The 15,206-nt window shown below is 43.2% G+C and overlaps 1 protein-coding gene and 1 long non-coding RNA gene across 6 annotated transcripts in view; one reads left to right on the forward strand and one right to left on the reverse strand.

The window, feature by feature from the left end:
• CTXN3 (cortexin 3) overlaps positions 1-8,652 on the forward strand; it is a 31,886-nt gene extending 23,234 nt beyond the window's left edge. For 3 of the 5 annotated variants that reach the window (XM_059416579.1, XM_059416580.1, XM_059416575.1), the window contains one exon: positions 7,037-8,652. In XM_059416579.1, the coding sequence (XP_059272562.1) occupies positions 7,136-7,381 (246 nt within the window). In that variant the 5' untranslated portion in view covers positions 7,037-7,135 and the 3' untranslated portion in view covers positions 7,382-8,652. Of the gene's footprint in view, positions 1-1,241; positions 1,323-2,309; positions 2,649-7,036 lie in introns of those variants that run through there. The other 2 variants (XM_059416577.1, XM_059416576.1) reach the window with 2 other exon arrangements.
• LOC132027852 (uncharacterized) overlaps positions 1-15,206 on the reverse strand; it is an 80,740-nt gene that overhangs the window by 44,340 nt on the left and 21,194 nt on the right. The gene's annotated exons all lie outside the window — the stretch shown is intronic.

Genomic DNA, 15,206 nt, shown 5'->3' on the forward strand with positions numbered 1-15,206 from the left:
CTAGCGAGCCAGGACCAACAGGGTCCACTCCCAAACCCAAGCAGGCTGACTTGGCAGTGACAGTCTGAGGGAACAGACTTCCCAGTGCAGCAGTGGGGGCTGGTGACGGTTCCGAACCTGCCTGTTGACGTTTGTAGCTGACCACACTCATGTGTGTGTCAAGCCATTGTTTCAGCGCTTTCTAATAGCCGTGGGTCTTTTTGTTGGGCGTACAAAGTACTATCCGTCCTTAGCCATCCTGTGAATTCTGAAGCATCAGGGCTTTTGCACTGGATCAAGAGGGCTGTATTCAGAAAAGAAAAATATGGAAGTTGCTATGTATTTATGTGAGAGAGAGAGAAAAAAAAAGGGAGGTATATGTTGGTTAAAATATATGAAGTACCTAAAAAGAGCCAGGAACTCTTTACCTGAATCTCTGGGCTGGTCACCAAGAGGGCCATGAGTTCTTTGAATTTATAGGAAATATTTTGCATCCTTGTGCATATATTCTGGAATGCAAATTACTGTTCCCTGGGCTCATACACAGTAGTTCTACAAGATTCATGGGTAATAACTTTTGTTTATGTAGTGATCTGACTCCTTAGATGATAAAGTAGGTTTTGTGGAAGGCTCACAGTTATAGGGGAAGATATATAATAGGGTCAACTGGGATGTTTACACGTCTGGGGTGTGAGGGTTGGGAGGAAGGGTGGAGTTCATCTCTGGAGCCTTCAGTTTTGCAAACGGCAATGCAGTCAAGGCTTCGTTTAGCTCAAAAAGCAGAGATGATTCTATTTAGTCTCACTCTCATCATATGTATTATGTTAATCATTGAAAGGCATGTTAACATTTCAACAGTCAGTTTCAGAACTGTTGCAGAATAATGTGGCACTTGGAGGAACTTGGTATCTGTTAGACATTGCAAATTCAGTCTTGCCCACCTCGTCAATTCCCTTCCTGGTACAGTCTGCAGAGTGGCCTCACGAGTCCGCCAGATAAATATAAATAAGATACACAGGATGGCTTTGTGGGATGGAGTGTCCTGTCCGTCACAGGCTAATGTAAACTCTACAAACCTGTGAGTGTTCTTGCTCAGCAGACCCACTGTTTTTGCATCTATTTTTGGAAAACATGTCAAGTCACATAATGAGGTTTCTGGCCTAGAAGTTTTAAAAACGGGGTGTGGCACTTAAGTGGTTTAGAGGTACTTAAAATACAGGCAGGATGGCTTCACGGCACCCTGCACACCGTGAGCTGCCGAGGGATGACTGGCTTGCTACTCATTCCTACATGCTGGGGAGAAATTTGCGAGTCAGCAGCCTTCGGGGAATGCTTCTCTTCTGGTAACTGATTTTTATGATTTGGGGCGGTTTACTTATAATCTCCATTCCCCAATGTGCTTATTTGCATAGGAGAAATTAGAAAGAAACTTGTTTTGCACACAAATGGTATACAGAGGAAGCGCTCATTCATCAGCATGGATTTATTGAACGCTTACAATGTGCTAGGCAGGACTTCACAGACACTGCATCTGTTTTAACTATGACCACTGCAAACCGCTGTGGAAGGGTGGGGGGAGGGTGTCTGTGAGCTACTGGCCACAAAAGTGGAGGGGGGGCGGACCACAGAGCTCCACAGAGCCATGTGCCAAAGGCACCAAACTCATTCTGTTGCTGTCGCTTTAAAAATAAGAAAAGGAATGTGTCACTGCTTTAAGGTCTATTTTCTTCAGATAAAATAATTTCCTCTACTGTTAAATTGTATAATGTGATGCTAACAAAATGAAATGCCTGAAGGATCCAAGCTTGGGGAGGGTGCATGTTGACATGTGTGGTTTCCAGGTAAGGCGTCTGGCTTCAGGATATTTGGAACGGTTGCTCTTCCCTAGGACCAGAGCCCCTGAGCTCAGAAAGGCTTGAGCCCTGGAATAGCAGGGCCACCACTAATTTTTGTATTCGATGGGACTCGACCCATCAGCCTGGAAGCCCAGGAAAATGTAAAAAGCCAAATAAATGCTTTTCAAATCATGAAATCGGAGACTATTAACATGTCACTGTGACTCAGACTAGCGACAATTCTTTGAAATAAAATCAATTTCAAACACAATGGTCTGACATCCCAGGCTGGCTAGATGACATGGGCATTTTTACCCCTTCTTTCTATCAGCTGGCCCCTCAAAGTTTGAAAATTCAGTTCCTCAGATTGTAAGGCGCCAGAGATTTGACTCAACCTCTATTTAAAAAAAAAAAAAAAAAAAAGGCAGTGACCCCAGAACGGCCCGGAATTTCTCAAGGAGCTTGCTATTTAGTAAGGGGACCGAGCTGAACATCCGGTGGAGACGGGTCCTGTGAGAGGTGCTGCGGCAGAAAGCAGGTGCAGGGCTCCCCGGGGGGCGGGGAGGAACAGAGCAGGAAGTACCCCATCCCTCTGGTGCAGGGAGAGACGGAGGCCCCACTGAGGAGGTGGCACTTGGTGCAAACCCCGAGGGAGGGAGTGAAACCCACAGGCGGGAATAGAGCGAGGAGGAGGGCATCAGGCAGAGAGCACTATGACTAAAAGCTCAGAGGTGGGAAACCTGGAGGGGTTTAAGGAACAGCTCGTGTTAGGTAGAGCTGCTGCGCAGACCCAGTGAGGACGGCCTCCTCAGGTGTCTGCAGACTCCATCCCACGTAAGTTTGTTCTTCTTGGTCCTTGCACTCCAAGCCAAATGCAATTTGACGTGTGTTCCTGTTCGAACTTAGGAGGAAAAGAAATTCCTATCTGACAAAAATTCCATTGTCGGAATATGACCTCATTGGTCATCCAGGAAACAGGGCTCTCAGGTCCGGGAGGGATTCAGTGGCCGGTGAGGGTCTTTGGTCGTTGGGGCGCTGAGATTTTCTGGAGGGAAGCAGTGGTAAGATCTGAGCTGAGAAGGCTGGGTCTTGGTGTGGTATGTCGGAAGCATGAGGAAAGAAAGTGAGGCCTCTGTGTACATCATTCTAAGTGGGGCCCGTGGCTGGTGTTGAGAGTGACTAGGGCTGAGAGGAACTGCTCGCCCTGGGCTTCGTAGGTAATGCAGAGGGTTCTACATTTTGTGTGATTGGAGTCCAGGGAGCTTGACTCTAGGGATGCGTTATGAGATTTTTGAGAATGGCATCTTTTAATTCAGTTTTCCTTGGTCCAGTATTATGTCCTGAGCCCATACAGATGGAGGTCCAGGAAGACAGGCATGTACCACATGATGGGGAAGATTATTAGGATTGAAATAGGGACATGAGAAACTGTGGTCCTCTAATACTTAACACAACCGCCTTTTGTTATTATTACCACTTAGGATGATTGTGTTGGAAATCCTTTGAAATAATTTACTTGCCCAGATTTCTCTATTTGTCTAAAAGGAAGATTTCGTTATTCAGGTAGAAGCCATCGTGACTGTTTCGTTTCACAAGGATCATTTTTGCAGAAAGGGGACATTTCACTCCAAGGCAGACATTTTAAAAATTTTGCTGTCTTTGAATATTTGGGGACTGTGGTAGTCCAGGGATCACATTTATTTTTCTTTTTCTGCCTCTTCCTCTATCCGATGCTGCCTTTAACTTAAATGTGCTGTGGAGCTTTCCAGATTTGTAAATTATTGATTAGCTGATGGCGGGTTTAAAATCAAGCAGGCTCTTCTAGGGATTTCCATCCATCCCAGGCAAAACTGTGAGAGACCTGGCTTTTCTTCCTTGGTCTCTGTATCTCCATATCCCTTTATAACCATCTCCAGATCTTCTCAACTGTATCTCCCATTCCCCACCCTCCCCAGGAATTCTCTCCTCCTGGGCCATTGGCCCTCAGCACCCCATGTCTCCTCCCCCCAAACCCCAGTGGCCCCTCATTTCCAGCAAGACCCATGAGCCCCTTACTATCTACCACATTTCCCCTCCTTCAAGTGAGAACAGTTTTCCCAGACAAATCCTTGCTAAGTGTTAATGTGTCACTCTCCTTGGTAAAAGACTGCAATTTAATAAAAGGCTTTGAAGAGTTAGCCAAATGAAGTTATTTTAACAGGTACTGGGTTATCATAGTATGCTGTGATGATTTATAAGGAGCTGTGGCACTTTCAAAATGCTTTCCTTTCTGTTTTCCCATCAGTTGGGTGTATCAGGAAGGGGTTGGAGGATATTGTGTTTCTGTTTCAGCGGGCTTCTAAAAACCAGTGAGGAGGCTGCAGAGAGGGTTAACCGTATTCTTGCATCTGCCTTTTAATCAGCACAGGGTGGCATCTGTGCAAATTAAAACTGATTTTTAAGTCTTTCTAAGGGTTGGCTTCCCTGGGAAGAAGCCAGGACCCAGGCTCATTTACAGGGCAACAGAAGAGGGAAATGGGGTTCATAACCTGAATCAGGATGACTGGGTTACTTGTAGGCCTTCTTGGAAGGGTCACCCATGCCTGAAGCCCCCACATGAATGGTGAACCAGCTCGAAAAGGTGAGTGATGGAGGAAGTCTAGGCAGTACGAGATGAGAAGTTAGGAGAAGAGGAATTGGTACTTTGCCTTGGACGAACGACAAGGGTGGGAAAGACTGCTCCTGGGCATCAAGATGGCTCTTGTCAAATGGGCCCTGGGGGTGAGAAGGGATGGATTGAATAAGAAAGGTATCACTCTTTTGGTCCCCGACCTTGTGGCTAGGGAGTCATCGTAGCCTCAAATTGTCCTATTTCTGGTTGCTCACTGTTTTCGATGAACTTCACAGACCCAGAAATCTTTATGTCGTATGCTTACATAGTTAATGGGCTTCCGTTTTCCTCTGTTTCCTTTCTGGATTACATAATGTTTTCATAGAGAATGTCCTAAAAATGCATAGCTGTCTCAGCCGTGTCAAGAGCAGATACAGACACAGAAAGGGACTCTGGCCTCATTTGGGCTGGAGGGGAAATGGGCGTAGAGTGGGACTCCTGGTAAGTCTGTGGGGAGGGCAGGGTCAAAGTGATGGGATGCTCAGTAGGACATGGAAGGACAAAAAGGAACATGACAGGAGAGCTTAGGCATTTATTCCTTGAGCAGCACACAACTTTCTTTTGACCCAGCCCTTGGTGAATTTTATATGCGGTATGAACAAGTCTAGTTTGGGTATCTCTTGGGTGTGCAAACGGCCCTTGCTGGAGGTACTAGGGACTAGTACTAAGGAAGTACTAAGGACTGCTGCTGGCCACCCTTTCCTGCCCCCTCCCTTCAACCCAGTTATCTGCCAAGAGTTAACAACCAAGGTTGGGGGGTGCCTGGGTGGCTCAGTGGGTTAAAGCCTCTGCCTTTGGCTCAGGTCATAATCCCAGGGTCCTGCCCCACATTAGGCTGTCTGCTCAGCAGGGAGCCTGCTCCCCCCTGCCTCTGCCTGCCTCTCTGCCTACTTGTGATCTCTGTCAAATAAATAAATAAAATCTTTATATATATATTAAAAAAAAAAAAACACAAAGGTTGGGAGGGTATTTAAAAGCAAGCAAATCAAACCAAACCCAATCCGTCAACATCTTCCATATCCCCAAGGAGCTTATTTTTAAGAAACACCATCAAATTTTATCCCGATCTTGCTTCAGAATAAAAATGAATGATAAACAAAATCTACTGCAACTATTCCAGCCTTAAACAAAATTTAGTCCCGGAGCTGCAGAATATTCTTTCCCCCCCAAATTGGTAACTCCTTCCTTCTAGACACTGGTTGTAAATCCCTTTATAAATGGTGTCCTAAACTGTGATTTTATAAACTTTTAAGTGTCAACATACGTTCAAGCTGTTATTATGATCACTAATGCTATACTTCAAGGCAACAATTAGAAGTTAGCTGTAGAAATATTGTGTTCGAGCTTTAAGTCATAATTTCTATTTTTATTTGGATGCTTATTTCACTGGATGTAATTTCTTTTGAATCCATGTTAATTCCCATAGCTGAGTACTCTCTTTTGCATTTTTTCTTATAAGCAGACTCACACATAAATTTAGTTCAACATCTTGAGTTTTTATGGCCTTTGTGTATACTCCAACTTGCCCTTAAAGACAAACAGTAATATCTACATATCTTAATTTTTCCACCAGTAAAATGGAAATAGTGATAACTTATCTTTTTCCTTCTCCTCCTCTTTATCAAATGGTCTCAAGCAGTAGAAGGCCACTGTAAGGCTTTTTTGAAAAAAATGCAGCCAATCAATTCCTTCTCCTTAGTTCAGTTCTTGAGGTGCTTCTCTGGGTCAAGTATTGACCTGGCCTTTGTTTTCTGAAGAAAAAAGAAAAGCAGCAGGAGCTTGATGGTCTGGGAGTCTGAGATGCCTTCTTTTTCCCTTGGTCTAGGCAAGAGAAAGCAAAGGAGGAACATCCTGGCTTCCACAGCCATGTCTGAAGAGAAGCAACTCATAGTTTTGTTTTTCTTCTTTGTATATTTTTTCTAAGTGTTTTCGCAGACATCCATCCTCATTATGGCACCGTGAGATACACAGGCATTTCTGATTCCATTTTTCGGCTTAGTGATCAAGGGCCCATACTCATTGAGTGGTAAAATGGAGGCCAGAGGCTTGGGCTCAGAACCCCTGAGAGTTTCTCTGTTAAGTACCTTTTCCAGCCTCAGTTTCCTTACACTGGGGTTTTAGAGGTCTCCGCTTTCACAGAGCTTGTAGTAGAGTGGCTAACCTATGTTGTGTTTAGCTAGAGTCTTGGCACATAGCTGATCTTCCATCAATGGTATCATTATCAGAATGATGTGAAAGTCATATTATTGGAGGGAATCTGGAAGAGACTTGGCAGGGGACACTCGGTTTGGATGTCAAGCTGGCAGCATACCCCGAGGTCAACATTACCTTGCGCATTTCTCATCTTCTGTACTTTGGTTGTCTTCCCCGCCCAGCCATCCTGGCCCCAGGTGCCTGCTCTGAGGACAGTTTGGTAATTTCATGCAAGAGTAAAATATTCTCTCTCATAATTACACAGAATGTAGCACGTCTGGTGAAAAAGTTTAGAGATTCCTTGTTTTCTCTGACGAATAGGACTGTAAGCACAGAAATCATTTTCTATGATTCTCCTTGCCTTTCATTCTTCCTGCAGATAACTCAGCGTCTCCACGGGGCAGCCACCATGATCTCAGCAGACTGATGATGGGAGAAAAGGAAACTGGGAGATCCCGTTCTTCTGCTTCTCTGGACGATGGATGGAGGACAGCCTGTCCCTTCACCCCTAGTGCCCCTTGAGAACGCATCAGCAGATTCTAGCATGTCTCTGGAGCAAAAAACCACATTTGTGTTTGTGATTTTGTTGTTCATTTTCTTGGGCATCCTCATTGTCAGGTGCTTCCGGATTCTTCTGGACCCATATCGGAGCATGCCGACCTCAACCTGGGCTGATGGACTTGAAGGGCTGGAGAAGGGGCAGTTTGACCATGCCCTTGCTTAACAGAGGGGAGGCAGGATTCCCCTCCTGAAAGGGGGACATGTGGCATGTCTTGGTAAGGAATTCTCTTTAGTCAATGTTCTCAACAAACTAAGTTTTAACAGCACCTTGTCCTAAACCTCCCTCATTTATTAAACATGCTGTTAAGTTAAAAGCATTTGAAGGATATTGGAGATGAAGGTTTATAACACTCTCCTAAAATAGGAAGCCTTGGATTTCCATGTTGACTCAGTGAATGAATTTGTTGAACATGTGCAATGGGGAAAGCAAGAGCATCAGCACTGACACAAACTTTGCCATAAAATGAAGCCCTCTACCACCCAACCAGAGAATGAAGAATGGAAAGGATCTGAAGCAAATCTGGTCACAGCACCATGAAGAGGCTTTCTTGTTCTGAGTTCTGAGTTCTGAGTTCTGAGTGTCTCTCAGTTGGCTTATTTACATGGGAATCTGGGTTCTGGGCAGAGAGAGACTGGGTTGAGTGAACCTGGGGGAGCCTTGGGAAGCCAGGGGGTGGGGGGTGCTTAGCACAGATGGTTCCTTCCCTGGAAAAGATGAGTGATGTTGATCTCATTTTATTTCTCAAGTACAACTGAATTCAAAGGCTGTTGGAGATTTGTAAACCCTACACCAGGCCAAGTACATTCTAGGTATTCATATTAATTATTAGTGTAGAGGTAGCTATACATAACCTGAATTGACTTTCTTGATGCAAGTGATTAAAATAATGGGTTGTGAGTACAGTTATGAGTTGTTGTTGCTGTTGTGTGTGTGTGTGTGTATGTATTTTTAATAAAAAGCTAATTGTTTAGAAGAGAAGACTGTCACAGTCTTAAGAGGAATGTATGTTTGTGACAGAATAGAGAAGCCAAATAAAACTTCTCAAGAAATGGTAGTGTCTTCTCTCCTGTTTTACTGAGACGAGTGCCTTGGTGGCCGCGTGTGATGCTGAGCGCGGGGGACGAGCCGTGTTCGAGAGACAGAAAAAGCTGCAAGGTCATCGAGTTCATCCCTCTCCCATTTCAGAAAGGGCTCCCACACATTGTCCTGTACACGTACAACCTATTCTAAGCACTATTTAAGACCACTGAAAAGAGAGCTGTGAACACCTCTTATTCCAACTTCTCTTGGTAGGAAAACCTTGTATTTACACTAAGCCCCTGAGGCCATATTATAATCTCTGTCTTCTAATTTTCTCCTCAGATAGCCATCCTATTTTTTAATTAATTAAAAAAGTTCAAAAAGTCAACTATGCCTAAAAAAGCAGCCCTTAGTAAAATTGCTTCCTTGTCTTTTTTTTTTTTTTTTTTTAAACATTCTTTGGAGGGCCTCCTGTTCGGATTTTCCCATCTCCCCATGTTCCCCTTGACTTCGTTTTTAAATTTTTAAAAATTAATTAATTTTTTGAAAATAACTTCTACACCCAATGTTGGACTTGAACTCACAACTCCAAGATCAAGAGTCATACACTCTTCCAACTGAGTGGGCTAGGCATCCCTCTTGACCTTTTTATTAAAAAAAATAATAAAAGCTTTATTGAAATATAATTCACATACCACAAAATTTACACTTTGAAAGTGTACAATTCAGCAGCTTTTAGTACTTTTCCAGAATTGTATGACCATCACCACTGCCTAATTCTATAATTCTAAACCCATTAGTAGCGATTTCCCAGCCCCTTTCTTCCAGCCCCTGGCAACCTTGAATCTACTTTCTGTCTCTATGGGTTTGCCAAGTCTGGAAATTTTATTTAAATGGAATTACAGAATATGTGATCTTTTGTGTCTGGCTTTTTGCAGTAGCATGTTTTCAAGGTTGGTTCATCCATGTGGTAGCATTCCTTTGCATGGCCAGATACTATTCCATCATGTACCAAAACATGTACCATGTTTTGTTGGTTTATTGGCTGTCACCATTATACAGTGGCTAGTATGAGTATTGCTGTGAACATTTGTTTCCAAGTCTTTGTATATTTTCAATCCTCTTGCGTGTATTCCTAGAAGTGGATTTGCTGGGTTATATCTAACTCTATGTTTAACTTTTTGAAGAAGGAAGAGACTGTTTCCCAAAGTGGTGGTTGCATCATTTTACATTCCCACTGGCAATGTACGGGGCTTTTGGTTCTTTTCTTAACTCTCTCCAATGACCCAAATTTCTTCTTTAGCTATAGACTTCATAATGGAACACACCACTTCAAGAATGAGCCAGATTAAAAGGAGAGAACTACCTTGTGGTATCTACATGCTGCTAGTTTACTGATGCCTCTGAAGATCCTTTGCTTCTAGATCTAAAGCAAAATACCAATGCTGAGCTACATGTCATCCTGTGGTCTGTGATGTCACCTGAATATTTTTTTTCTGCTTTACTAATACATATTTATTTAACCCACTAATTAAAAAGCTTTCTTTTTTTTATTGAAATGTACCACATCCCATGTGTCCTTATTCAATTTTTTCCTATTTTATTGGGTCTATTTAAACCTATTCAAGTATTAATGAAGCACCTGCTTTGAGCCTGGCCTTTCTGGCACAGGGCCACTTCTTGCTCTTTAGTACCTTTCAAACTCGTTGGAGGCTTAAGAAATGAAAGAAGGCTTGTGTCTGAATCCTTGTTTAAATGACCAGTATGGACTTAGGGCTCCCATGGTATCAAAATCATCTGTGACCTTAAAAGATATATATGCCCCCCTACCCCCACTAATTGTTCTTATAAGAGTTATACATGATCATGGTAAAAAATGTATGAAGGTCATGGAAAAATATAAAGTAAGTGTCCATAGTCAAAATTCTGCCTTCTTAGGTCACTCCAATTCCAGTTTCTCTAGGGGAGGTTGTTGAAAATATAGAGTGCTACAGCTATCCATCCCCTGAGGCTGATTCTGTGGACCTGGGTCCGTGAACAAATGTTATGGGAGACAGAACACGGGAGTGATGGACATGGGCCAAAACATTCAAGGAACTCTCCTGGGACAGAATGATTTAGGTGCGATGGTCCACGTTTAAATGTTTGGTAGAAAGTTTTTTGCAATGGAAGTCATTATTGTGAAATAAATTATATCTTGACCTAACAGGATGGAGAGGTTTGGGATATATGCAAAAGAGGAGAGGAGGGGAAAACAACCGAGTAAGGAAAACTCTGTGGGTGTGGAGCCTGCCACGAGGAGAGCAGCCTGGCTGGGGAAGATGGTTGGGGCGCAGCCAGAGTTTGTGTAGAAGGGATAAAAGTGGACACCAGAGTGTCCTTAAAAGCAAAATGAAGTGTGGAGTCAGTGCAGGTTGGCGAGAAAGAAAATGACAAGAAGGGTGCCTGTCAGTTCCAGTTTGTGCAGCCTTCCTCGGGGCAACGTGGCGATCTGCTTCTATAATGGGAACGGACTGAAATAGCCACCTGCCCTCTGAGGCTTGGAGCCCAGGATTGCCAGTAACTGCAAGGGGGGCCTCCGGAAGCCTGCTCCTCTTTCTTCCCTCCCTTCATTCCTCGGCCCCATTTTTGTTTCCCCTTCTCAGATTACTGCTCCTTGTTCAGCCTGCCCTCACTGGGTCTCCCGTGCTCCAGCCCTCCCTTGTCCAGAGCAGGAGGACCATAACAAGTGATAAGAAGCTTTGGGCTATTCAGAGTAAATCGATCCCTCCTGTGAGAAGTGCTAACTCTCTGTTTTAATTACTCATGGCTCCTTGGGGTGAACAGCATATTCTCCAAAGGTCATATAAGCCCTCTCTTTCCCAGCTTTCTGGCTTCAGGAGTTACAGTGCAGCATTTTGCCTACCTTACAAGATATTTATAACAAGCGCAGCTGCCCTCTATCGTGTATATCTGCATCCCAGGATGAAAAAAAACTACTTTCCCAAGGTCAGTCTGGAGTAGAGCTGCTTTTTGATTCAGAAAAATATGGCTAACTCATTGTCCGCCTAAGATCTGCCCGGTGGATGCCCCCAAGGGACCCCAAGTTCTAGATCATCGGTACTCCCTCCAAGAGACCTCTTTTAAATATCTTAAGCATGGAGCAAAGTAAGTCTGACATGGGGTGTGAAGCAGATTAACTTGACTCCTGCTGTTGAAGTAATGAACATTCCAAGCCAGATCATTCTTTTACTATTTTTAAGGGTTAAAGCTGAAACAAAATAAGCAAGTTTTAGGAGGCAGAAGTTGGAACAGATGCTTATGTATGTAGGAAAAATATGCATTCAAGTTCCTTTTTTATTGGCTTCGTTGCATAGTGTTTTATTGAAACCCTGGAGCTTTCCTGTTGTAAATGTATTAGTAAATTTGGGGAGATAAGAAATTTTACTTGTCCACTGTAAATAATTTTTAAAAACCCTGTAGTGAAGAAGATGTCAACTTCCGAAGCTGATATATAAAGCATATTGAAACCCAATCATTTAACCCCAGAGCCCTGAACAAATTCTGATTTATGAGATTTGAGGTGTGGGTCTGCTGAAACAAACTGAGGGAGTCTTAATTGTTGATGAGTCACAGAATTGTAGAGCAGAGCCAGGATCTCGGAAGAGCCCAAATCACTAAATATGTATTGTATGTACAATCTGGGATCAAAGTAACCCAGGTGGCAAGTTATTTGCTCTTTGTGAGGTTTGATAGAAAGAGTCTCTAAACTTTGTATCTCTTGTTTCTTAAAAGAATCAGTGAATTATCTCCAGAGAGATATGAGATATCTACCTCATCAGAAGCAAGGCCTCTCTGTCCTACAGTGTGGTTTGGCCGGATGAGCCAGGGTCCAACATTTCAGCCAGCTGGGGGCCCTTTCCAAGGTCATTTTTGAGAAGAGCATTCCCTGGGTGAATTTAGTATAGAATGGAAGTTTCGTTTGCAGTTTCCTGCCATAAACTATGCTCACGTCTTGTCACAAAGCATCACAAGATACTATTCTATCCCTCCATCCTGTTTCATTTCCCAGTATCCTGATTGATGTTACTGTGCTTTAAGGCAGGAGAGATTCCCTTTAAACCATCTTTCAAAGGTGATTTCCACCCTCACTTTTTCTCTAAGCCTTATTACCCAGCCTAAGAGCTCCAAATTTATGCCAGCTTTTAAGAAAGTGGCTCTCTCTGGATTCTTTGGAGCCTGAAGAGCTAGAAAGAAACACTGCTGCTGTCTGTTTCAAGCCCCTCACCTCGCTTATGAAGAAATGGAGAGGCAAAGAGGCACGCTCTGTCATCTCCACCTACTGGTTATAGCTGTTTGCCTTATGTAAATGGTGTGAAGAGGGATTCAAACAGAATGGGCAGGTAATCAATCCACAAGGTAAAAAGATGTCCATGTTCTAACTGTCATGATGGCTATCCTTAAGTAATCTCTCTCTCTCGGAGGGGGAAAACAAACATTTTATTTCTTAAAACAACAACAACAACAAAAACCCTATGGGTACTGTATTTTCTTTTAAGGTCTTCTCCAACTTTAGTTTAAATGTCTAGACACCCAGAAATATTTCTAGGTGGATTGTAAAGGATGCCTTAGCAAAGATTCTGTTTCTCAAAACGCAGGATAACCAATCCAGGGTAAAGCTTCAAAGGGTCTTTATTTCCAAGTAGATTTTTGAGTGTTTTTTCTTAGCTGAAGAGGCAGATGAGGGAGATTACAGCATGATGTTCATAAAGGCTTTGGCTGTGGCCCTATCTCTGGCTTATCAAAGAGACGTCTGGATCCTCTTGGGGCCCAGATAGAGCTTCAGAAGATACACAATGAAGTATTTCAAGTTTGAAAGTACTCTTTATCCCTTTTTGTCATGCATTTTTTCCTAGTTACTTCATTTATTTCTTTCCCTCTCTTTTCTGATAAGTGGAGTGTTAGAAGAAGCTCAATGCAACATTGAATGCAGCACTTCTCTGGTATGTGAGTATTAATAGTCCTTAACAGTCACCACGAATGGCTGCCTGGCTTCTGCCTGACCACATCCAACTTCTTCTGGAGTCCATTGCACTTGGAGCTTATTCTGCTTCTTCTTTCTTGTTCTGTTATGCCTATTTTTTTTTTAAATAGAAATATTTACCTATCTACCATAAATGTGTCTTTTGGTCAATTTTCACCAAATGGACATTGTTTTATTCCTCCTGAAGTGATCCAACGTAGTTTTTGTTGAAAACGATGTATGGATCTCTCCTCTTTCTGCTTGTGCTTCTGGAAGAGGCATGACAGCACTTTGTTCTTTGTTTCAAAGACGTATGTTGAGAGATAGGCTCTGTCATCCCTTAGGAAAATGGTTGATGGGTTTGCTTGGACACTATCATGAAAGAGTGGGATTTTCTATGGACAGGTTTCCTCTCCTGCAATGCAACCCACAGAGGGCAGACATCGTCTGGTGGTTCTTTGTGTTGCCCTGGGGAGCTGGCACAAGAAAATGCTGGTGTTGTTGGGGCTGTGATTGCTGTGATGAACCCTCCTCTGTCTCTGAGCCTCATGTCTTCTGCCAGCATTCGTGAAACTGTGTCCCGCTAAACTGTCAGCTTCCAAGTACGGTAAAACCTCAGCTCCTTCATAGCTCTTGACATATCAGCATTCCCCCAGGATTAAAAAAAAAAAAATGCAGTTCTTTTAACCATCTCCTACGGTCAGGTGTTTTGAATCATCTCTTGCTCTTATCAAATATTCTGGATGCTCTTTGGTTTAACTCTGTCTCTGCTGCCTAGAAAGGAAAATAACCGTCCACACGCAATATGACTAAAATGAGTGAAAACAAATTGTCCTTTATTTTGTTCTGAAAGCCACAAGTTGTGAGGCAGCCCAAGATGAAATGATCTTTTTGGCAGCCATGTTGCTGTTGATTCATACCGAATTCACCATCAACCTAAACTCTGGGGCCTTCTCATTGACACCAAGGGGAAAATTAATGTATGCCAATGTTATGTCAAATGTAAGTTCCCACCCTATTCTTGTACAGGTTTTAAGTTTTACACCTGAGTCCAGGAATTTAAAATTTCCCGGTTGTGATTTCGCTGTATTCCCTTTGGACTACTGTTCTAGGCTTTTTATAACTTGATTCCTTCATTATCCTCTTCCGTGGGCTCACCATCTTTGCAACATCCGTAAATTGGCAGAGTAAGCCATCTATATATTTATCCGAATTAATGATGAAACTTTGAGCATCTTGGAGCTGAGGGGAGAGCCCCGGGCCATGCCATGGAGATCCGCACTGCGTTTCGGGCATGAGTTGGCAGTGGTGATTGTAAGCAACTGTTCCCCACAGAAGCTCCATGGAGACGCTCCATGGAGACGCTCAGTGAGGGGTGAGCAGGAAGCAGGAGGACTCATTTAAGTCTGCAGCAGAGCTTAAGATGACAGGGAAACCGCCAAAGTGATATTTGTGTAACTTGCAGTGCTCAGCTGAAACGTTAGGGATCCAAATTGGCAAGTGGGAGTCACACAAATGTCAATAAGGGACTGGATCCACATTCCCTCCAGCTTAAGACTCAGAGGCAGTGAAAAGACTTTTGGCGACACCCACCTCTCTGCCCAACCGCTGTCACTCTGGTTTACATGAAAATGATCATGTAATCGCTGCCTGAGGAAAACTTCTCCCCCTGTGGCAGAGATCATCAATCATATGTTAATCCAGATGAGAAGGCTCGGACTAAGGAAAAGTGCTCCTGCCTGGTTCCCTGACAGCCTGGGTTCATTACTGGTTCAAGGATGACAAGGGAGCTGGGAAGCTTTCTGAAGTCACTTAACTCCTCTGGGCCTCACTTTCTTTACTTGTAAATTGAGATGTTAGACTGCTAAATCTCCAAATATCCTTTTACTTCTTAAAAAACAAAACAAAACAAAACAAAAAAAACAGCTATAGCTAGAAATTGGGGAATCCTTTATGGAATGCCAA

Source organism: Mustela nigripes, chromosome 12, assembly GCF_022355385.1.
Source record: "Mustela nigripes isolate SB6536 chromosome 12, MUSNIG.SB6536, whole genome shotgun sequence".
NCBI classification, from domain to species: Eukaryota; Metazoa; Chordata; class Mammalia; order Carnivora; family Mustelidae; genus Mustela; species Mustela nigripes.